The 25,682-nt window shown below is 38.6% G+C and overlaps 1 protein-coding gene across 2 annotated transcripts in view; it reads left to right on the top strand.

The window, feature by feature from the left end:
* arhgef39 (Rho guanine nucleotide exchange factor (GEF) 39) overlaps positions 1–25,682 on the top strand; it is a 94,138-nt gene that overhangs the window by 50,674 nt on the left and 17,782 nt on the right. For both annotated transcript variants that reach the window (XM_084711151.1, XM_084711152.1), the window contains exons 7-8: positions 6,533–6,661; positions 23,737–23,966. In XM_084711151.1, the coding sequence (XP_084567277.1) occupies positions 6,533–6,661; positions 23,737–23,966 (359 nt within the window). The remainder of the gene's footprint in view (positions 1–6,532; positions 6,662–23,736; positions 23,967–25,682) is intronic.

Raw genomic sequence — 25,682 nt, forward strand, 5'->3', positions numbered from 1 at the left:
TCAGAAAGATGATAGGAAATTAAAGAAGAGGGAGATTAGGAGTGACATGTAATAAAGGTCTCTTGGCAGAGGTGACCGGATATGTTGCAGTTAATGTGTCCTCAACCTTTGACCACCAGCATGCTCCAAGATGACTTGATTCTTTTCTCCTGTATGATATGATTGGCCTTTCCATTCTGTCAACATTAGAGGCAAACCAATAAATAGGAGTGAAATAAACATCTCAATTATATAGTTACATAACACTGACAAGTTTATTTTTCATCTGCAAAATGTCCTGCCCAGTTTATATCTTGATCATATTTCTAAGTAAGTAAGAAAAGGTGAATATTGGCTGATGTATCATAATTAGATCTCCTCAAAATCCAGTATTGATCAGCTGTACTCAACACAGGAGAAACCAAACCCTTATCTATATATAAGGTTTTAAGATATGAAAAAGTCCAAAATTAATTTTGGACTGTAAGAATTGGTTTAGAATTATTAGAACACAAAAACTGTGAAAGTTTTTCTCCCCACCCCCAATATGAATACCAAGCAAAGAGAAGCATCACTTTTTTGTCATTTGTGTCTCTAAGTTCTATTGTAGTGTTTAGGACCGGAATACATATATATAAGCTATATCATAATTTATTAATAGGGATGTCCCGATACAACTTTTTCACTTCTGATACGATACCGATATTGCAGCCTTGAGTATTGGCCGATACCGATATCGATTCGATCCGATATCAGCACAAATCATACATACTTTTATTACTTATTTTGTAGTGTGGAATGTTAGAAAAGGCTTAATCAAGTGATGTTACTCAAACAGAGAACAATAGTCAGCAACCAGAGTCACCTATGGATAGAAGTGCTGGAGCGGAAAATGGACTGCTTATCAGAGCGCTTATATAGGAGATTTTAGATGCAGTCCGATAAAATCCGATACTTGTTTTTTGGCTGATATCGGACCGATATTCAATATCAATATCAGATCGGGACACCTCTATTTATTAACAAGCAAAGTCCCAAAGAGTATCCAACATTTTTGGTTCTTTCTGCACTGATTATGTGGAAAAGCCCATGAAACAGAGTGAAACAGTGAAATGTCAGACAAGAAGGTCTGTCTAGAATTCAGCAGCTGTGTTATGCTGCAGGTTGTGGTGAATTTTATCAGAATTGAGCAGAATTGTTGCAGTCATTTTTAATGAGCTTTATTGGTGTATAAAAACAGTATTTATATTGCCAAAGCAAAGAAATATTAACAATAATAATTAGGTAACAATATATTGAATATCATATTTCAAATAAAGTGCCTCAATGTAGTATCAGACTGTGACAATACATACAGTGATATTTTATGCTTATTTTATTTCTTAATTTTTATATTTCACAAAAGGATGGGAAGTAACCCTTTTTTTAAATTAATTAATTCATTTATTTTTTGCAGTTCGTAAATACATAATTCAAGCATTCATTGCCAAAGAAATTTCATTTTGCAACCTTAGTTCACGGCTGCTACTTTTATTTTATCTTTATTAAAGAAGGAAATCACAAGCACTGTAACTTAAAAGGAAAAAGAAATTTTATATGAATTAAAAAAATGCTGTGTACATGGGATTAATCATTCAATACCGGACATTTTTTCAAGTTGTGATTTTTCTTCATTTTATATTGTGATAAATATCATATTGTGGCCTTTTTAATTGTGGTATTATTGTAGTTTGAGTTTTTGATATCAATACATCCTTAATAATAGTACTAATAATTAAAATAGTAATAGTAACAATAATAATAATAATAAGAATAATAAGAATAATGATAAGAGTACTAACAGTAGTTATAAATACCTATGACAACAGTTACAACAACAACAATAAATGTAGACCTATTTGTACAATCACACAGCCTAATGAATAGAGATTGTGACCCAAATAGTCTTTGCGGTCTTTGCCAGAAAACTGATTGGGATTCTGAAAGCTGAGGTTGAACACACTGAACACCGAACTCACAGACAGTCACTGTGTTGTTGTTCAGCTACAGTAAGTAAATACAGTTAATATAGTGTGTAATCAACAAGACTGCTGACTGTCAGAGGTGGACATCAGTGATTGCAGATCCAGTTTCTGATTAAAGGACGTCACTCCTAGATACCCACAGACGGATGCTTTCTTAAACCTAAACCCATACACCCAGAGCGTGTATGTGTTTGTTTGTGTGTGTGTGTGTGTGTGTGTGTGTGTGTGTGTGTGTGTGTGTGTGTGTGTGTGTGTGTGTGTGTGTGTGTGTGTGTGTGTCTCAGTGGAGTGATGGGTAAATGACAAACATGCACACATCCTAAGAATGAGGCTGTGGCCACAGGTGGAGGGGAACAGAGAGGCAGTGAATTCCCTGGTGATCTCTGTTCATTTCCCTTCTGCACTGCACTTCAAATAACACGATGCCACACAGACACTCTGCTTTGACTAATGCATTCAGGCAGCGCTCAGCGTCATCATGTGTGTCTACATACACACCTATGTGTGTCTATATACACATGTACGTGTGTGTGCACACATGTTTGTTGTTCTGTTATTATACTTACAAGCACCTGGTGTCCTCACAAGCACAGAAACACACACACACACACACACATATACTGTACATACATACATATATTATGTGTGTATATATGTATAAGTTACAGAACAATTTTAAAGCATAGTGGCATGCTTTATATTTGACGGAAATACACACTTGACACTTGACTACTTACACAACTAAAACAGTATAAAATGAATGTGCCCACCTTGGGTACAATGGCAGGCTGTGGGAGGGGGGCATTAAATGGATGAACTTTATATCATGAAAAATTCTGAGGGAAGAGGGGTGACTTCACGTCAACATTCAAAAATAGACTTTGAGGCAAAAATACAAAATGATGGTGTACATAGACAGAGACACTGGCTGTGATTCATGTTTATAATATATTGGGGGGATTTTGATGTTGAAAATTGTTTTGTTTTTGTATTTAAGGATGATTTTATGTGTTCTTGTTGAAAAATTGTAAATTTGAATGTGTGTAAATTGAATGTGTGTATCCTGGAGGATACATTGTCCAGGTCAGGGGCAAACAGAGCAGGGGCAAACACTCATAGATACAGTTACGTTTTAAGGTCTGTACTCTGTACTACAGATAATCAATAATATACATGTGTGAAATATTGAGAACTCTCTTTTATTCTAAAATGTGTATTGTTGATTAATTTGTGTCCAAAGTCATAGGTCAAAATGCTTGTCTTTTCCTATTTGCTCAGCTTCCGCTGCCGCTAGGATTTTGCAGGTGTAGGGGTGTCACCGGAAAGATGGGGATTTAAAAACAGGAATAAGATGATTTGTTTTTAAGTGTTAATAACTTTTTTCAGAGATTAGATTTATTTCCAGTGTTGAAAACATATGTCAATAATTGTTGTTTATTCCTTTTCACTTTTTAAATCTTTTTATGCAAAACATAAAGAAAGTAGCGAATTAATTCTTTTTAAAATACTTTAAAAGTTGGCATAGGAATTATTTAAAAAAATTGAAAATGTTAAATTTATACCCTAAATGGATGATCTATCTCGGGTGATACAGGGTGAAAACTAGAAACTAAAGGTCACATTTTGATCAGAATCATAACATTTTGTTATTTTAGCCTAAATCCACTAGATAATAGCAATTATTAGTTCAGTTTTCTAAAATGTTCATATGTACCTGCCCATTTAAGAGTTGATGGAATTAATGGAATAAATAATGCAGATACAGTCAGCACCTATGTGTCAGTAGCTAACATTTAGAGCTTGAGATCTGTGCCTGAACGGGTTCAGGTCGGGTTGGGACTTATTTCTCACACATTTCACGGGCTCATGTTGGGTTCAGGCTGGTCTATATTTATTTATTTTTATTTTTCTCCCCCGTTTAGTCATTACCAATCCCAATTCCGTACATGTATTGTTCCTGTCACTGAAAACTTCCACTGTGTGGTGCATAAGAAAAATGTCAGGTTGTAATCAGGTTCGGCTGATATGTGCTAATAAGGGATGGATTTTGGTTGGTTTCGGACAAAATTTTGTTGGCATGGGGCCTCGACGGGCTCAACTCTTCAGGCACGATTAAAGCGCCACTGACAACGCTGTTTGCAGCTGGTGTGGCAGGAACAACCTGACCAAGTAGTTTTGTCGGCTCAATCAAACCAACCTGAAAAATAATACTAGTAATTTTAAAGCAACTGAATACAATAAACCGAGTGACTTTCACACTGGACTCATAGCCCAGTCTCCCAAGCTAGGACTCAAACCCCTGGCCTCCTGGGGACAGTGTTATAATATTCAAGGGCTCAGTGGTTAATGACTGTCAGCCATCGCAATGGATGATGGCGTCATCCATCACCACAACCTTAGTGCAAATAGACACTCTGCATAAATAATCAACAGGCAATAGTAACAATAGTGGCTGAATAAATAAAAATGAAAAAATGCTTGGAGGTAATCTGAAAGATAATGCTGACTCCATCATGGTCTTAAGGCTCCACCCTGAGGACTTAAGTCCAGCCGTCTCCGGTTTTTAACCTGGACACAAAGAAGTAAAAGAGCTGTGCCTGAGGACCTTCAGCTGCTCTGAGGCTTGTAGGGGATCAAAAGCTCAGAAAGATAACTATGTCCTGTGAGACCTACCTGTCTGAAAAGTCTGTATACTGTAAACAAATGGACCTCAACTTGCAGGCTCAGGCATGTAAATCCAACAAAATATCAGCAGGGCCCAAAAGAAAGATGTGATATCTGCATCGTGTAGCTCCAACCATCCGCTGTTGTATATTTATATTTTGTGTGCTCTGTAAATGTAAATGTATTGTTTTTGTCATTTGTTTAGACACTGTAGAGAGAGCATCAGGGGTGGGATCAGGATGGGGTGTGTGTAGAAGGACTTATATTTAGTCACTGTTAGAATCCCTGGTGGTGCCAGTAGAAGTCCCAAACTAGATCATGGCCCTCTTAGAATCAGTGTTAACATCAATTCTTGAGTAAAAGAATGAGAAACAACTTGATTGTTAGTCACTAATATTCAGTCAAAAATATGCGATCAGGAGATTAATATTTATGCTTTCTGGTCGCAGATCACAAAAACTAATCAATGACAGCAAGACTTGTGCCAGTTCTCAGCTGAGTTGGAGTCACTGTCACATGTCAGCTAGCCTAAAGCAGCGCCTCACCCCAAATAATTTGTATATCAGTTACTTACCTGTGTTACCTTGAATTCCTGAAGTTTTATTTCCAGACTTGCCAGTGCCTCCACATGAACGTAGACTGAATCCAAAACACTCTGTCCAGAGTTGTTTAAGTTCATGGCACTCCTGTTTTTAAAATAGCAAAACCATGTCAAAACATCTGTTTAAAAACTCTGACACAACTTTAGTGCTGAGTTTGAGTAATTGTTTAAGAAAAAGAGTGAAAATTCTCCAATGTCAGCTTATTGAATGTGGATATTTTCTGGTTTCTTTACTCCTTCATGACATTAAACTGCATAAATATTGGTTGTAGGAAATAAGACGTTTGAGGACGTCATCCTGCACTTTGGGAAACATTGATTGACATTTTACACCATTTTTTGATATTTAAGACGAAACAACTTTTAATTGATTAATAAAGAAAGTAACTGACTGAGTCATGAAAATAATCATTATTTGCTGCCCTACACAATTTGTGCATTTTAATCCAACCTTCAATCCAAGTGACAGGTGAGTTGACCAATCACATTTTAATTTACAGTGGGTGGGACCAAAAGTAATCCCCTCAGGGCCTCAGACAAGCAGTCCAAACCTACACTGTTGCTAGGCTAATTTGATAGCGTTGCCCTTTTCAAGGCAGACTTTCACAGCGTTGCAGAGGATTGGCAAAGGACAGTGTTACAGCGGGGACTGAAATTGCGTTCATCCCCGAGTCTGTTAGGAAACAATTTTCAGACACTTGAATCTTCTTTATTAAAGCTCCTTCCAACAGTGCAGCACAGCAGACAGAGCTGTGTTGGTAGACAGAAGTAACAGAACTGAAGACCTATGCTACATGTAACTGTGTGTGGCACTGAAACAGAGAAATAAGACTGATAAAAGGTTAGAATGATTCATAAAGATTATTACAGCTCTTAATATCAACGTGCGTATCAACGTGCGTCAAATGAAGCTTGCAGTGCCTTTTGGCCTTAATGTCACACACACACATACACACACACACACACTCACCACTTGCTAATGACCAGGTTAAGGCAAATTAACCAATAGCACCACCATTTGTCCAGGAGCTTAGCAATATGTCTGTTCTGCCCAGTGCAGTACTGATGCTTAATTATAATGAATTATTTGCTCTCTAATCTAACTCTAATCTATTAGGTTTAATCTAATATACCTACATATATATATATATATATATATATATATATATATATATATATATATATATATATATATATATATATATATATCTAGTCTGAAAGGATTTCATGGTAATACAAATGTTTGTGTGTTTGTTTGCTGTAGGGGCAGTGACTGCGATGTGCGCCGTGTCCCAGCGTATCCAGAACAATACCCAGCGCCATGAGAATCACCTGCAGCTTTGCCGGGTGCAGAAACTGCTGAAAGGGCGAAAGACGAAGGTGTTGGCTCCAGGTTAGAGCCTCTGATCACATATTCCTTTCATCTCCTCCAAGAACCACCTCCATCTCCTCTCTACCTCTTTCTGCATCTCTGTCCTCTGGGACGCGTTGGGGTGGAGGGGGAAGCAAGGCGAGTGTAGCTAAACTGAAGGGAAATGAGTTTAGTATGGAGACATCCTGCCTGGTTGCTTTAATCAATGGAATTCATCGGACTTTCTGCAGGAAACTCAAGTATTTTGCACATCACACTGAGCTCTCTATATTAACTGAGCGTTACTGCTAACTGTTAGCAAGTGAATGTGCTTTTCCCCTTCATCCTGCCTTCCCTCTCGCTCAATTATTTCCCCTCTTCTATTGTGGCTCCCTCTCTACTTGTGGAGCAGTGGCCCTTTTCTTCCTGCCACTCCCCCTCCTGTTGTTTGTCTGGCCTCCTCGTTGCTCCGCTCACCCTGCCAATCTCCCCCAGGACCAATTAGAGCTCAGCCTCATCTCGCCAACCAGCAGATAAAAAGGAAGCCAAAGTGTGTTTTTGTGTGTGTGTGTGTGTGTGTGTGTGTGTGTGTTTGCTGGATATGAACGAATGCGTGTGTGTAGGAAGCGGCGAGTGTGTGTTTGTTTGCTTGGATATGCAGGCTTGTTTTCTGTGTGTGTATGTGTGTGTGTGTGCGGATGTGTTGGTGTAGGCTGGGAGCGAGCGCTGAATAGCAGCTCATCTCTCTAATGCCGATGTGGGAAGTTTCAAAAGCTTCCTCTCATCCAAGTTCTCAGACCCTCGCAACTCCGCCGGCTTCCTTTCCAGCCAATAAAGCTCCGGTCCCACCAGGCAGACTTCAGAGCAGCATCAGCACCACCCCGCCCCGCAACCCCACGCCGACCCATTCTCCTTCTCCCCACCAACACCACCTCTAATGTGGGTAAAAGAAAAGCTCTGCCTTTTACAGATGAGAAGCGCTGGAGCCCCTCAAACATATTAAGTAGCTCTGTAGGAGATGAGGGGGGCGATTGTGAGACACAAAGCCTGAATCAATGGGACATCGATACAGCAGACAGTCAGGCTGTTTCCCTGGGAGGCCGCACATTTGTGTCTGCCTGCCTGTTCCTTCAATTTAAAACAAAGATGTCTCACTATACTATCTGGTTTCACATTGATTTTTTCCAATTTATGTCCCTTTATGTTCCTGACTGTTACACAGAATTGTGTTATGTATTTCCTGCAATTTTTTTGTCTTGTGGCCAATCAGACATCCTCCTTAAATTAAGCTTTATTGTTAGTTTAAGTAGGGCTTAGAGAGAAACAGAAATGATGAAATGTTTCCACTGTTTCCTTTGAAAATGCTCATCCTACACATATCCATCAACTATTTCTCTCTTTTGTGCTCAAACATTTAATATTCCACAAAAAACTGACTGACAACAAATTTACCCAACAATCATTTAAGTTATTCATCTCTATTCTTCATTCTGCTTGTCTGTCTCTTAATGTTGTAAACTGAATATCTTTGGGGTTCAGACTGTTGTTGTCATCCAAAAGACAAAGAAGTGATGTGCAGATCGGGTGGGTTTAGATTGACTTTCTAGAAAATGCCATGGGTTACGACGGGCAGATCAAGAGCCAAAGCAGCATTCGGAGTATTAATGACTCCCAGGGACACTGTGTGGAATAGTCCGTCTTCCACCTTCCTTTACTTACTTTCACACACACACACACACACACACACACACACACTGGCTGCAGCAGTGCACCCAGCAGCGCATCCAGTGCGCTCTGTTCAAAGCACGACAAAATAGGTTAAACCTCGAAACTGTAGACTCCATTCTTTTTCTACACCGTGCATCTGAACACTAGGCAAAAAAATATAGTATAGAGCTGCAGATGTAAACTACTATTATGTTGAAATGTACTGTTAAAATGAGATGGGAAAAAGACGGAGAGAATGAGAGAAAAAGCAGCAGACTAATGTCTGAGCAGAAATCACTTTTGCATCACTTTCCAGACATGGCAACTGGTTCTCTGAGAGTGATTTGTGTCAGCCTCAGTAAATCTCCCCCTCAGTCTTTTGTCCCAGAACCTCAGAAGAGTTTTTATTTTAGGTGAAAGAAAAGCAACAATGGTTGAATTTTATTCTTGTTTTTGTCTTTATCGTGGTATTGAATTAGGTATTGAGAATCACAGAAATTCACTACATTTGGCACTAGGCAACAGTCTGCGGAGTTGAACAGGAGGATGAATCTTTTGTTAAAATGGTGCTGGCAAAGTACTGTTCACCTCAAGTCCTGGGTGAGTTTCATCCATCTAAATTTCATTTTTTTAAGAGGGCTGTACCCGACACTGTCAGTCATTCCTCTTTTTTCATATACACTATCAAGCAACACTTAATTGAAGCGGCAGGTTTTGGAACAGGGTTCGGCAGGATGTTGAGGGTGACAACAACATTCACGTACCACAAACAAACCAAGCTAGCCCTCCAAACTAATGTGTGTAGACTACAATAAAGATGCATCAGAAATGTGAAACAAAAGTCCAGAGACTATATCATATTAAGTTGCTGTGAGCTGCAAATTCAACATCTTTGAGCAGAAGGCAGAAGATAAAGTTACTGTGGAGCCTGACCACAGACCGGGCCTCTCTTCCTCGGGGAAGCTGCAGTGCCCCTGTCTCAGAAATACTAAGCATCCAATGTGTCTCCAGCTGTCAGTGTATGCATCCATTTGGGAGTATAATCCAGGCTTCACTGAGACTCACAGAGGGTCTGCAGCTGTCTGTAACTGTTGCATCTTCACTGACAGAAGGAACTTGAATTTATCCCAGAGAAAACCCAAGGAGCGCTCACTCTGTTGCTACTTCTGGGGAGTAAAATATCAGAAGAACACTGCACACTGACTGAGAAAAAAGACTCTACTTGAAGAATCTCAGTTGACCTAAATTTCAGTAACCCATATGGATGTATGTTCTTGTAAATAACACATCTTATCTTAATTTCCATCAACAGGGAGGAGTTTTGGGTCATAGTCCTTTAGTGTGTGTGGTGTTAGCTGTCATTACACTCTTCAGATAGACTGTTCACCTTGCACAAACAGTAACAAGGTGTGTGTTTCCACTTAGGGTTGGCCGATTCTACCAAACTGGCACATGATAATATCCATAATGAAACAACACATTAAAATTTTAAATGGAAATAAAATAAAATAAATTTCAAAATGCTTTCAGCAGGCAGTAAATAGTGTGATGAGCTGTTTTTTCTTTCACAAATTAGGTGCAAGGAGCGATGTGGGATCACTTTTTTTGGGCATTTTTGTGCCTTTATTTGGATAGGACTGATGAAGATATAACAGGAGCTTGCAGGGGTCGATGACTGTCAGGCATCGGGATGGACGATGACACAGTCCATCAGCCCAATCCTACTGCCTTTTGCATATTCTACGTTACCACTTCCCATTTTCACGATTGTCAAAGTTTTTCAAATTTCGTACAGTTTTGAATTGGGTCTGTGGTTGTGTATTGATGGAGGCATATCTCTTGCCAGCCCTCTCTCACTCTCAAAACGTGGCAGCTTGGTCAGTTCCCCTTGGCTTCAACATATCATGCTGTAGGAACTCAGCTTGGGTGGTATCTGTTTCGTCATACCTTAATATCTTCCTGACTTTTCACTGTGGTGTATGGTATATAACAGTATTTGTATGACGGTTGACTATCAAGTACTGTTGATAGAAGTCATGTGTGACATTGTCAAGATGCAGTTCTGTGTGTCTTAATATGAAATTAGCCGACTTAGAAAAGTCTTGCTGTGTTGAAATACTTATGATCCATACAGTAATGATTAAATAAGAAACTGGCTCTTTGACATGATGTACAGCGATGTATCAGTGGGCTAAATGAAGATTATGTGCACATGGTGGTGGCAACTGAATAAAGTCACGTGGCTATTAAACAGCTTTTGTAGTTGGAAGAATTTATCTAAAATTAAGTTATATGTGGTAATATTTTTTCGATTACACAACTCATCATTAATTGATTAGATACAGAGCAGAAATGACCAGACATTTATCTCTTTTTTTACCTTCTACTACTTATTCTGTTGGAGTTTCCTGTTTTAATAAATTCATTTCATTTTATAGTTATATTTTCCATCGATTAAAACAGATGCAACTTCTACAGTATGTTTTAGATAACTTCATTGACAATGATGGTATTGAAAATCATACCATCAGAATTTCTAAATACCTTGATATAGTGTAATACCTGATACCTGTAATACCTAGCCTAGTAGGTATCCCGGTTAAGGTCATTTTTGGAGGTACCCCACCTGTGTTACGTGTTAAAGTGCTGTCAAAGTCAGATTGTGTAGTATAAAGAGTGAGAGAGTCTGTGTTTGCTGCGTCAATGATGATTTGTTTTTTTTTTTCAAGTGACGTAATAAATCTAAGTAATGTGAAGTACTTAAGTCAAGTTAGGTAAATGTACTTATTTGAACCCAAACCATAAAAACCTAAAACCTAACCGAGTAGTTATGCTACCTAAACTTATCCAAGTATTTTTTTTGTGCCTTTATTTTGAAAGCCTTGCATATTTATTATTGCTAACTTGACTGCAGAGCCTTGCACAAGCAAACCTGACAATAGAAGGGAACCTAGAGCATCATAGTTTGAAGTGTAGGGCCACTGACCAGTCTTGTATTTGACGAGTTGGGAGTGAGAACATGTTGCTCTGACTTTTTCTGATATGTATTGGTTCATCTTTACACCCAACTGACAGATTCATAGATGATGAAAATAATCAGTGGTTGCAGCTGCAGTTTAATTTATTCCTTCACACTCCTGACTTCACCTGTTAGCTTTTATCATCAGTAGCTTAAATATTCGAGAAAGAGTGTTGACTCTTCAAACCTGACCTGCACTCATTCTGCCACAGTAGCTGCCCTCTGCCTCTGTTATTTCTCTGGACTCGGACACATCAGGAGGAACAGGACCCTTTGTAGATCAATCTTTATTTCCTGCCCCACCTTCCTCAGCCCCCCACCTGGCCAAAAGACTTTGTAGTGGAGCAAAGGTGCTCTTTGACAAGGGAATCTGAAAGGCCTGGACATGGACAGGAGTGCTTGGCACTTCCTGCTCTTTGAACCTGCTGCTGCCTCAAAGCACTGCGGATGGTCAGATATAGGCAGGGGGTCTGAAGAGAACCTGCTCCACAAAGAGACTCTGCTCACACAGAGCACATTCAACCTCTCTGACTCTGTCAACTTTGGCTATCGGGGGGTCTGATAAGGGATATCTGATCAAACTTGAAAGGTTAGGAAAACCCCAGTTTGCTTTCCAGAGTAGCTCTGAATTTACTTTGACTTAATAAGAAAATATTTTAAAAAACAAAGTAATTCCTTTGTATTTATTGTTTTAGTAGATAGTATCTGTAAGGCTTTAATATACTTGGCTGTTGTCCATGTTATTTCACTCAAGCAACAAAAGTTAGCACCTCAATACCTAAACTGATTCCATAGATTAGGGATGCACCAATACCAACATCAAGTATATCCGATACTGTCCTCATGTACTCATACTTGTACTCATAAAACTACTCTGATACCACATCACAAAAAATAGCTGCTTGACACAAGCAAACATCTAAAGCTCCAACACAACGTAGAGTTCAAGATCTGTGCTGATGCTTACCCTCTTCTTTGGTCACGTTATTATCAGCGAGAGACTCGCTGTCCTTAACATCACCACTAATGACCGCAGTGGCTTTGGACACTGTCCATAAAATACCATACAAGTCCATGTAAAACTGAAACAACCTCCCAGAGTGCACCTGTAGACGGCAGCCAGTCGCTCTCCAGTAAGTCCCAACGGGCATAAAGTAGTTGAATGTCTCAACTAATTAATCCAAAAACGAAGAAAAAACACCGCTGCCACCAGTCTGTAAACATCTTTTCTTGGAAATTAGCTGCTACAACTTCTCTTTGTGTACTTTTCTTTATACTCCTGTTAATCTTCACCAAACAGCCTGACAGCACAGTTACACCCAACTTGACTCTTTGGGGTTCACAGCAGGTAAACAAAACTGTTGCACACATGGCACCATACTCATACCTGTCCCCCTTAAACAATGACAGGTAGGAACTAATTAAATTGAATTAAAGCCATTAAAATACAAGTTAAAATGTTGTAAATGATGATGAAATAATTTTATAAAACACTGTTTGTAACAGTAAACTTAATTCTGCAAGTCCATTATCATGTTGTGAATTTATAATACTGAAAAATATCATGTATGCAGTAAACTGCACAGCTTAATAAGGAACACAAAAATATTAAAGTAACTTACTACAAATAACCTAAAAATGTAATGTGTATAGTAACTATGGTTACACTAACAGCAGGACACAGCAATGATTTGTAACATTTAGAAAGTGAGGAACATCTGATGAACAAAAAACATGTTATTGTTAGTTATTGTAGGAACTGTAATGGCATTATTAAGTACTTGTATTGGTACTCAGAATTGGCAAGTACCCAGCTGTAAGTACTCAGTCTGAAAAAAAAGGTGATATCGGTGCATCTGTACCATAGATGGAGACCTTTAAGCACACACCTCCTGGTGAGACGTACGGTTTGATGGAGGAGCAGAGGGAGATCCCAGCACGTCTGGATAATCACTACACTTGATGTCTACTGAAATGCATCTGTTTCAGAACACTGGACACTGGCAGCATTCTGATGCTTCAGCAAACATGTAACACATTACTGCCCATGCATGGATTAAAAGTGATAACATATTCTGTCATCACAGAATGATGTTGTGCTTTGTATTTATCAAAGCCCAACAGATACTAAATAAAAATTCGAATAAAGTCTGTCGCCTGCTACAGCATACATACACTAAATGTTCTTCTTTTGTACTGTGCGCTTATTTTAGAAAATATCAGAATCCAAAAGTTTGGATTAGGGATGGGAATTGATAAGATTTTTACGATTCTGATTCCATTTTCGATTCTGCTTAACGATTCGGTTCTTTATCGATTCTCTTATTGATTCTCATTTGGAAAAAAGGAGAACAAACAGGAAGCTAGACGTGAACTGGAGCGAGTACTGCCAGCCTCTGAGCCAGTCACACTCTGTCTCTCGTCATGGTCATCTAAATGTAATGCATGAGAAGGCATTCATTTAACCTTAACAGTTAACAGGTAGTAATAGCAGGTTTTACAATGAGGCAAATGGCACTAACATGATAGGCAGTGTTAGTTAGTTAGTTACCTGCAGTATTAACAGCAGAGGACGTGCTAACGTTGCCGCTGCTGCTGGGTTGAGATTCACTCTGGAGCGGATCGAAAACACGACATTCATTCAAAGTTATCGCATGCTGTGTGTGCAAATGTTTCTACATATTGGTAGTATTTCCTCCCTTTGATGAAATATCCACTTTGCAAGTATTGCAAGTTGCCCTGTTGTCATCCTTTCTCGTGAAATGTAACCAAACTTTTGAGCGTTTGTTGTTTCCTGCTGGCTGCACTGGTGAATGACGTCGCCACGTGCGTGGTGACGTCATTCACGCCCACTGGATTCGATAAGGGAATCGTTTGCAAAATTGGCAAATGATTCCAAGGAACTGAAACACTGGGATCCTGTTCTCAACAAGAAGGATAGATAGATGCTAGGTTGAAATGACAATTGGTTTCATGATAAACTGTGATTAAATTCAGAACAGTTAGTTGTGCTGTTACAAATTCCTATTATCATGATAACCACACAAAGATATGGTTAAAGGGATAGTTCACCCAAAGATGAATGTTCAGTCATTATCTACTCACCCTCATGCTGATTGAGGGTTGGGTTTGTTTTGGTAGTCCACAAAACACTGCTGGAGTTTCACAGTAAAACAGCATTGCAGAATCCCCCAAACAATGGAAGTGAAAGGTGACCAGTTTTCAAACGTAAAAAACAACTGGTGTAATCCAAATCTCCTAATGTCCTGACGGACAATGTCCTGTCCGTTTGCACACCATCACACCACACACACCTAGTGCAGACAGTGTGCACGTGCACGTGAACATGCCACCAAGCTAAGAATCTACAGTGAAGATTCAGGCTAAAAACATGGTGTAAATAACAGTTTTTGGCATGTTGGGTCTTTGGGAGACTTTTGAAAACTGGTCGCCATTCACTTAAATTGTTTGGGAGATTCTTCACTGTTTTCCTGTGAAACTCCAGCAGTGTTTTGTGGACTAAAAAAACAAAACCTGACCTTCAACTGGCATGAGGATGAGTGGATAATGACTGAATTTTCATTTCTGGGTGAACTATCCCTTTAACAACCAAAGCTAGCGACAATCTCTCAGATGCAGATGGTTAATGTCGAACCCTGCCAAATTGGAGAAATGTGTATCTTACATTTTTTTGGTACCAAACTTCAATAGTATTATGGTACCTGACCAAATGGCTTCAGTACAATCAAGTATTGAAATATCCTTTGCCATTCAATACTGAGTTTCTTTTCCTATGTAGTAAATCTCATCAGTGAGCTAGGGGTGGGAATCTTTGGGCACCTGCCGATTCGATTACGATTACGATTCAGGGGCTACGATTCGATTATAAAACGATTATTGATGCATCTTTATGTATATTGATGCACTTTTTCACAAACACATTTCTTTTTGTCTCACTGAATAAGCATTCGTCACTTGCAATTTTTAAAAACAGCGCATTTGTAATAAGAATTCATTTCGATTATATTTTATTAAACTATTGGAAATATGTGCAAACTGGAAAGTACCAACAGTAGCCACTAGTAGCCGCAGCAACAGCAGCCTGCCGTCTCCCCGACTCCTCCGTCGGGTGGAATCGAGTTACGGCTTCTCATGTTTGTTGTGTTGCCAAAGTATTTTATTTTAGCTCGACACAACTTACATATAACGTGGCTCTTGTCCAGTTCGCTTCCGCCGTCGACGTTGTAGAAGCCGAAGTGTTTCCACACGGCTGCTTTTAAATTAGAAGGAGCTGTTCGGACCTCATGGCGAGGTGGCTGCCGGTCGGCCATGTTTGTTTTCCGCTGTGCGCGTGTCGCTCCAGGTGCGCGTCCCAAAGTGTCCCGGCGATGACGCGTACCGCGCTTCTTAGTTCCACATTATTTAGAAGCTTCTGTATCACTTTAATTAACAGATTTAAATAATCGAAATTTGGACGTTTGTGAATCGATTCAGATTCGTCCACGTCCGAATCGCGATGCATCTAAGAATCGGAAATTTCCCCCACCCCTACAGAGAGCCATTACCAAGATCAAATAATGCCGGTTATTGCTGACGTTACACGTCATAGAGACATGCAGGAAAAACACTACGTTAATGGCCCAGAGAAGAGGATCATTGTTTTGTTTTTTTGCCGCCTGCTCTTTGAAAATCCTCTTCCTTTAAAGTGAGTAATTGTATCATAATGTGTAATGTAATTTTCTTTCTGTTAGAATGGATTTGGTATTGAAAAAAGTGTTATTCACCAAAGGGAAGTATTGGTACCAGTCAGGTGGGAGAAAAAATTGATTCCCTGAAGTATTGTGATTCTTTTTTAATAATTCCTGAAACGATTTACAACAAAAAACAGATCCATTTTACTTCACTTGCATAACATTAAATAACATGTGTATAGTGTGTCAGTATTTCATGAGCTCTATTAATTTTGCCCAAACATCTTATTTATTATTTCCTTATGGCATCAGTTTGATGAGCAAGAACAGAAGTTTACTTGGTATGTGATGTGCAGTTTTGGAGATATCAGTCATGATAGTACAATAGGGCTGGGCAATATATCAATATTGTATCATGATATGAAACTAGCTATCATGATAGATTTACCATATTGTTATACTGTGATATGGAATAAGTGCTTTTTTAAAGGCTGTAGTGAATTGAAATGATGTAATTTTCTGAACTTACCAGACTGTGGGAAAATGACTGAGGGGGAAAAAAAGAGAAAAAACATAAGTAACAAAAGTATTGTATTAATTTTTCATTATTATTTGATTGTTATCATTTTCAATTACCAATCAAGGAAAATTCATAAAACTTGCAACCCTAGTTTTAATATTTTGTGAAAAAACATCAATAGTCATATCTACAATACTGTTGCAATATCTGTAACATTATATCATTGCATTTGGTCAAAAATATCATGACTTTTGATTTTGTCTGTTCTAACTTATTTTAGCACCTTCGCCACTTCCACCCTTTGGAGCACACAACATGTTGCCAGTCACAACCTATATGATCAATATTTATTTTATCAATATCAATATTATCAATATTTTCAGCTATATCACCCAGGTCTAAAATACAGTCCCTTAAAGTCTATGATTCAACTCTATCTCCATGCTGTAGAGTTAAAAAAGCAAACAAAAATTGCAGTAAATCGGAATATTGATTTGCAGACTTAAGCAATACATTTTGAATCAGCACCCGAGTAAAGTGTTAATATCGAAGTGTTTCATCCCAGCCCTAGTCTCAGTGTTGGTATTGAAGATTTTTGACCCATTTTCAGCCCTAATCTGGGGAAAGACTTTTCCAGTATTTGCCTGTAGATATAGCCAATCAAATCTTGCATAAAGCAATAACCTCTATCGTCTCTCACAGGCAGAGCAGACTGTCACACTGAGCCAGACAGCAGCCTGCTACGCAACACAAGAGCCACAGTTCTCTGAACAACAACACACATCAGCTCTCCCGCTAAAGTCTCTTTCTCATCTGACATACAAACATGAACACACATCTTGTCCTGGACCTCAGCTTGTTGAACGAGCGACCAGACGTACATTCAGTGGGGAAAATTGCACTTCTCTGCAGTTTGCAGGCTAGATAAGTAATTAGCTGCTCAGCTGCAGCACATTAAACAGCATGTAAACGTACCTGCACATGTCACTTGGGTCTGGTTAGATGCTGGTGTGCTTCTTACTCTTCAGCACCACTAACAACACGCTGTCTGCACAGGACATGAACGCTACAGCACAAGTTTGTTTACTTTGTCTCTTGTTCCCTGTGGTGTAAAACCTGCTCTCAGACAACCTGTACCATGTTATACTATCTGAGAGGTATTTTAGTCACATTTTCAACATTAGCAGTGACGTTAGAAAGGACCAGAACCTGTCTTTAAAGGGGCACTCTCCTTATTTTACACATACATGTCATTGTACTCCTCATTGTCAGCAATACTTGGTCTCTGAAAACAGAAGTATAATGTTTAAAAGAACAAGTCTGTAACACAACTCATGGCAGAAAGCCTGGGTTACAAACTGTAGGCACTGAAATTGATAGATATGAGCATTTACTAGTCATATTCGTTCTATTTCAAATTTGTCTTTAAATAATCTCTTCAGTGTTATTTAACATAGACACATTGAACCCTCCTAGGATTATGAAATGACCCAATAGAATTATGTTATGATCTGAAGTTATCATTATTGCAGTTATTTAGTAAAATGTATGAAAATTATTATTTTCAACTTTTGTGTTTTTTATAAATTTTGTTGTTTTTTTTCATTAGTTTGGACAGTTGGCAGATCCAATTACTTCAGTACCCATGAGCATTAGCAGCAGTTAGTCAAAATGTTTTGAATTTATGAATAAAACACAGCACCATTGGTGTCCACTAGTTTGTCCCTTTGACCTTTTAACCAAAGAACAAATTGCGCTCAAAACCACTCTCCAACACTGATTTCAGAATTTAAGCAACACGGCGATGTCCATGGTGAAACAATGGTATCGTTACTACCATTGTTGTATAGCTCATCCTTCATTTTTTCATTTCATGCTCTCTAGCTGACAATCTTTAAAATACAAATCCAACAGTTTTTTTGGGGGGTTTTTTTTGTTTTTTTTTGTGCAATAAAGTACATACAAAACAAGAGAAGACAATTACATAGAGACATATTAACAGCCAAAAAGTCTTATGTTAGTTAGACAGAGACAACCAACAAAAACAAATGAGACAACAAAAAAAAAGAGAAAACAAAATATATTCAACAGTTTGAATGCACATTTAAATCACGATGTTACAGTGTTAATGGACAATGGCATCATCCATCGGCCCAACCCTGCTGGGGACCAAAACACACGATACCTTCACCTCTACCACTTCAACTTTGACCAGTCTCAATGAATTGTTTGGTATTTATTGTTTGTTACAGAAAAATGGCTTGTTTTGTCCAACCAAAACTGAAAGATATTCAACTTAAAAATAACATTTGTTGTTCTAGTTTCCAAAATGTGATGCCTTTCTTTGTCATACATGGTTGTAAACTGGGTGTCTTTGGGGCTTGTACTCCCAAAGACTGGGTCGGGACCCACAGGTGGGTCACAGGAGATTTTATTTGGGTCCCCAAATAAATAAAATACTGTAGAGGAAATTCTGTAAATTTAATATTGATATCTGCTGTACATCTTTTATAAAGCATTTAAATGTGTATATTATTTTATTGATGAGAGAAAAAAAAAAGAACTTGTTAAGTCCATCTAAATGCACTTATTTTGTCTCAATTATGAAATAGACTAACAGGTCCTTTATTGTTTTCCTGATAAGAGGAAATAAAATCAGTGACATGACCTGTTAACTCAGCTAACTTGGATGTGTTAGGTGTGCAACAATTAATCGAGTATTAATCTGTTATTAAAATTAATTGCCAACTATTTTGATATTTGATTAATTGGTTTGAGTAATTGTCTACAAAGAAAAAAATCTGTCATTTCAGCTTGTTACATGTGAATATTTTCTGGTCTCTTTATGCGCATAAACTGAAAATTTTTGGGCTGCAAGTAACTAGATTTGAGAATGTCATCTTGGAAATACTTTTTAAAACAAACTATTAATCGATTAATTGAGAAAATAATTGACTGTGAAAATAATCATTAGTTGGGCCCTAGGATGTATTTCTCATTTATAAAGTTTCAATGCGTATGTGTTTTCAATTAAAACTGTCAAGATAATGTAGAGTGATGCAGAAATGGCAGTAAAAATTGTCATGTTATTTTATGCTCAAATGAACAAGTAATAGAATTAATGTATAAGGCTTATTATGACTTGCATCGCAATGGTTTATTATTTCAAAAAATTGGGTCCCTAGGAAAAAAAAAGTTTGGGAAACACTGAATTAAAGAAGCTATCTCAATATGTCATCTCCTTACAGTATGAACATGAATGAATGTGAGCCTTCATAAGAAGTTTACAATTTTCTACTTTTACCTTTACTTCATATGTAACGTTACGTGTCTAGGAAGTCGGGAAGAACCTCTGCTGTTCAGCTGCTCCAACAGCTGAGTCAAACTGTGTAATACTGGCTGAAAATTATTAACAGAAAGGAACTTTGTTCCTAAAAATCTTGAATACCTGATGAAAAATGTGAATTTATACATATATTTTTAATATATATTATACAGTACTTCATTACTTAAATGTGGCACAGGTGGTCACAGGTTTTTTCTTCTCCATTATCCATTTCAGGCTGTTGTCACAACCAACATCTAACTGCTGTGTCCAGTTTGAAGAACATTAATATCTCCATCCTAAAAGCAACCTTCATCAGTTACTGAGGGCTGCTGTTTAACACCTTCAGTCCAGTTATCCATCTGTCACTGTCAGCAAGTAACAGCACACACAGTGTCTAGAAGGGAACCCCAGACCCGCAAGATCTCAAGAGAGAACATTTTGATCAAAACTATGAAAAATCTCATAAGAGTCTCACAAATTTGGGGTTCCCTTCAAGACCCAACTAGAGGACACAGAGTGATGGACATAACGTGCCTCTGCAGCAATGGTGGCACTGCAAGATGACGGAACGCACAAAGTGGTCACTGGATTTGTCTATAGAACATTTTACTGACGTTTTCACCATCTGACATATAGACAAAACATTCCATATTCATTGATATGATAAATGAATCTTGTATCTTGTACAACATCCCATTAGGGTTCTCTTCCTGGTGTCTGTAATGCTTAAAATTAATTTAAAATGTTTAACTCATGAATGTCCTTTGTCTGTAGTTGAGGACAGAAAACATATTTGTAAATTTTGAGCGTAGGCCTGTCCAGTAACTGCAGTTACCAGGTGGATAAAAGGCTGAGAATTGCCAGTTAATTGTGGAAGAGCTGAAGGTGTGATGATCTGTTGCATGAGGACATTTTCCACTAAACTTGTCTTTTATTCAAAATTTCCTGCCCGGACCGTTGACAGACCTGACTCAGTGCTTATTGTAACCACACATTAAACTGACTGTTTGCTTGGTCTTTAAAGGGTTTTATAAGGCTCAACCAGGGTTTTATTTCCATCATATTTAATAGAACGATCACAACCACTGCTCCAATCTCCACACAACACCTGAGAGAGTCATGGGGTGTCTCTTGACTGTTTTTCCGTTTGAGACCCATGGCATTTTAAAAGCAATTTGACCCCTGCCTGGCCCCGCCACTTAATCTCAGTGGGCTCGTCTGTAGCTGAAAATGTCCTCTCTGAGCCCCAGAGGCACGGCTCCGGCCACTCAGGCTAGCTGCAATCACAGGCTACTGGCTGGGGCAATTACAAAACCACCCTGGACCCAGGCTGAATTTTCATCTTATCTATCCAAATGTCAGCCTCATGCTTATTAGCTATCATCATGCTGCTGCCAATCACGGAGAAAGACATGAGAGCTTTCCTCAGCAGCCACACCCCGACGTGCCCACCTCCCACTGAGTCTGTCTTTGATTCTCTCTCGTCTTCTTTGCTCCCTTCAAACAGCCTTCATTTATCTTTTCAATTCAGCATGGCTTAGTTAGTCCCATTATTTTTCTTCTCTGCAGTTCTGCAGCTTGATGCTGTGGAGAATGATTATTACCACTTTACACTAACACAGTCATGTCACTTAAACTTGCATTGGTGGTCGGTCTGAGTGTGTCAGTGTGAGTTATCTAGGTTTGTGGTTCAGTGGCATTTTATCAAATCCAAATTCAGCATTGAATCTGTATAAAATTTAGTCTGGTTCAGCTGCAAATATATTTAAGCTTTAAGCTTTAATCTTCACACCTAAATGACAGAATAAGTTGATTGCCTTTGACTCCCAAAATGATATATATGCTGTCTGGAGAGTATCAGTGACAGTGACCTAAGTCACATGAAGTTATACATATTGAAACAGCAAAACTCTGGTTATGTTTAGGCTGGTTTCACACCTAAAAGTCTGGTTCTTCTTCTTCTTCATTGTTATAATTTTCCAACCGGTGCAGACTGTTTTCACAAAGGCAAAACTCAGACGGTCCAGAAACAAGAGTAGAATCTTTAGCTAAGATACGTAATGACATAAAAACAGCACCTACTTTGATCTCACGTCTTCATTCCAGGGCTGCAATGAACAATTATTTTCGTAGTCGATTAATCTGTTGATTATTTTCTTGATTAATACTTGTTTTATTTCAGTGTTTGCCCCACACATGCATGCCCACACATGCCTGCACACATACACACAAACACATACACAGGTTTCCCAAATCACCATATTCATGGGTTCCTAACTCCCACCTCTAGCAGTAGTATCTGCACTGGTTCCCAACCTGGGGTCCAGGTTCAGGCCCTCCACTCAGGAGGTATCAGAAATCCCAGAAGGGCCCCCAAGACTTTGTCTGCTCTGAGGTTCTCAAAATCAGATCTGCACATGTTAACTGAAATCACAATTTATACAAAAGTCTGTCAACAAAACTATTTAAAAAGATTCGTTTCTTTGTCCTCAATTAAAAACAGTTGGCTGCTTAGTAGGCCACAACTCTGTGATAATGAATTGTTATTGTTCTTCTGGTAATGATGAGTGTGTGTAAAAAGAAATGCTAAGCTTATGTTAGAACAGAGACATTTACCAAAGGATCTATGAATGAAAACAGTTATAACTGATGTTGATTTTGGAGAGTAAATTTAAGATGTGTTCAGATAATCCTTTGTTAGTTCCACAGTGGAGAAATTTGCAGTATTGCGGCAGCAATGTGGATGGCAAAAATAGAAAGGAGTATCAATAAAAAAAATAAATAATAAGTAAACAAGCAATAATAAAGAAGTTGAAAATTTAAACAGGAGGAACAATATGAAGAAATATACATTTGAAAAGAAATACTCATTCTTATGATGTACTAGCCCCTTCTTTTATGCCCCCCTTCGTTGTTATCATCACAGTTTTTTAGTATGTGTTCTATTATTCTTGTTATATGTTTTGTTTGTTTATTTGTTTGTTTTCTTTTTGTTTGTCTTTTTTGTTGTTTTTGGTGTTTTGTACTGATATTTGTTTGCTTGTGTCTAGAATTACAGCTGTATTGTGTAATGTCTGTTGTCACACTGTCTCTCACTTAGTTTCTGCACCTGGTTCTGTATTAATGTACCCTGCAGTAAGGAAAAAAAAGGGGACAGAAGAAGGTGTACATGTCAAAAACAGAGAAATAGTCCAGTCCACACACTGTATCACCATGTGACGTTCTGTGGTGCAGGCACTTCTTCAGACATGAAGAAGGAGAAGAAGAATCATGTCTGGAAAAGTGCTTGCGCCTAAATGTTACATGGTGGTATAGAAATTAAAATTCATAGGAGTATTATGTTGTGTGCAGACTCTATTTTTTCCTTTTTTTTAACATATGTGACTTTCAACCCCCCTAAAAAGCTGACTTTCATGGTGTCATTTAAAGCTGACCTTTGATTAAATCACCGTCATAATGACTTAGTGGTCTTGCTGCTTTTTAAATGTGATTTATAAACATCAGTGTATGAGTTTGTGGTGCATTAGATGTAAATGTCATAAAATTATGTAATGTTGCCAGGAGCAAAGTCTCAGTTATCATGACAGGATGCCAAATGCAGTTGTACTGAAACCATTAGCTGAATAATTCATTTAAGAAAATTTATTTAAGAAAAAATGTGCATATTTTCAGCGTGACACCTCGCTGCATTTCTCTCTTTTTTATAATAGCAAACCAAATACTTTGGGGGTTTGGCCCAAGATGACATCCTCAAATGTCTTGTTTTAGTCGCAACCAAAAGCTATCATCTCCCCTACATCCCAGACAAACAGCTAAAAATAATGATTGTTTCTGTTTCCCCCCCTCTCACAGGGAGGTGGTACATCCGTGAGGGCTGGCTGAAGATGGTTCCTCCTAAAGGTGCGGACGCTAAACCCAAGATGTTCTTCCTGTTCTCTGACATACTGCTGCAGGCCAAGCGCTGCAGCTCGCTGCATCCCACCAATGGAGACAAGTTCGCTGGCCAGCATGCCTACCCCCTGCAGGACTGCACCGTGGAGAAGGTGTTCGGCCACACCAGGAGCCAGGGGGGCCTGCTCAGTGTGAGTGTCAGCCAGCTGGGCTGAGTGCTGGTCATGTGACGAGTTTCTGTCCAAAACATTAGAGGGATCTGGGATATTGTGGAGACAGTGCTAAGCTCAGTCAGAATGCAAAAACATTAAGAAACCAGGAAGGAGATTAATGAATGAACAGAGTTCTTACTTATTTATGAAGAGCAGCTGAAAATTCATATTAGAGGAAAGAAGTATACACATAGAAAACAGCAGGAAGCTTTTGATTAGTGTTCAGTTTTCTTCAACATATTCTACAAATTAGTTTAAAGGAGAGCTTCACATTATAATCTGTCTTCCTCTCCATACGATCCTGAAAGTGATCCTTTATAGTGCAAATAAACCCAAAGAGATAGAGGTCTTGTTCTGTGTAAAGATTTATTCCAAAGCTGAGTCTTCATAGCTTACGTCCTGGAAGCTGCGTGTACGTTGCTGGGACAAAAACACAGACAATAAACCTTCATACAACTGCCATTATGAAGAGACCTGGTTTGTCTTCAGAGTGCAGACGTTTCATCCCAGCTTCAGTTGAACATCAGAATTAGAATTGTTCAGAGACTGACAGTATTGTTGCTTAAACTGTGGCATCGGGCAAATACGTGAGTCTGTGCTCCAATCAAATTCTATGTAATGTATTAGCCCTGAGACAGCAGCGTCCTGAACGCTCCCAGGAAGTAGCAGGCACTCACAACTTCATTGCAAAAAATGCCTGTAAATGCTGCAATGTGCATCACATTGTTTTTTGAAAAGCTTCAGTGCAATCAGGCATTTTCGGCTGCAACAGTCACAAAAAAAGCCAATGAAATCCTGGTAGGGCTGAGAGATGCACTGATAACTGGTATAGACTGATATCGCTGTGATATGCCAATTCAATTGGCTAACCAATAAATATTATAAACATAATACAAAGTAATACACGTAAAATGCAGCACTACAATCTTATAGCATGAGGAGATGTCAGTGCTGTCTATAGCAGCTTCAGTCACTGACTCACTGAACTGTGACACAGCTCACCCTCATGCTGACTGAAGGTCAGGTTTAGTCTTTTTTAAGTCCAAAAAACAGCATTTCGTACTCTCAAACAATGGAAGTGAATGGTGACCAGTTTTCAAACATCATCATAAAATGCCTCCATGCTGCTCATCTGGTGTAATCTAAGTCTCCCAAAGACCCAGCATGCCAAGTTGACTAAAAAAAGTCATTTACAAAATGTTTTTAGCCTGAATCTTCACTGTAGATCTTTAGCTTGGAGCATCATTCATGTGCACATGCACACTGTCTGAACTGATGGCAAGTCGGGATTTTAGGAGATTAAACCAGACAAGCAGTATGGAGTCATTTTATGTTTTTCTTTTCTTTTTTTTACGTTTGAAAACTGATCACCATTCACTTCCATTGTTTGGGAGATTATTGTTTTGTGGACTGTGTTTTGTGGACTAACAAAATAAACCTGACCCTCAATTGGCATGAGGGTGAGTAGATTTTTAACACAGGTTTGTAATTTCTTGTGTAAGTGTAGAAGAAGTGAGGAAAAGTTGCATGTTAAAAGAAGCTGACTGTTTGTTGGGCAGCAGGTGGGGAGACATCTGTTCATTGATTTGAGTACACACATGAGTGAGTCCTTAGCAGAGGCATTATTTAATTTCCATTTTTGATGTATGTTGCTTTGATTTGTCTTACTTATGGCCCTGACGCTTGCTGTTGTCT

The sequence above is a fragment of the Lutjanus erythropterus genome, chromosome 22, assembly GCF_056507025.1.
Source record: "Lutjanus erythropterus isolate fLutEry1 chromosome 22, fLutEry1.hap2, whole genome shotgun sequence".
Classification (NCBI taxonomy): domain Eukaryota; kingdom Metazoa; phylum Chordata; class Actinopteri; order Lutjaniformes; family Lutjanidae; genus Lutjanus; species Lutjanus erythropterus.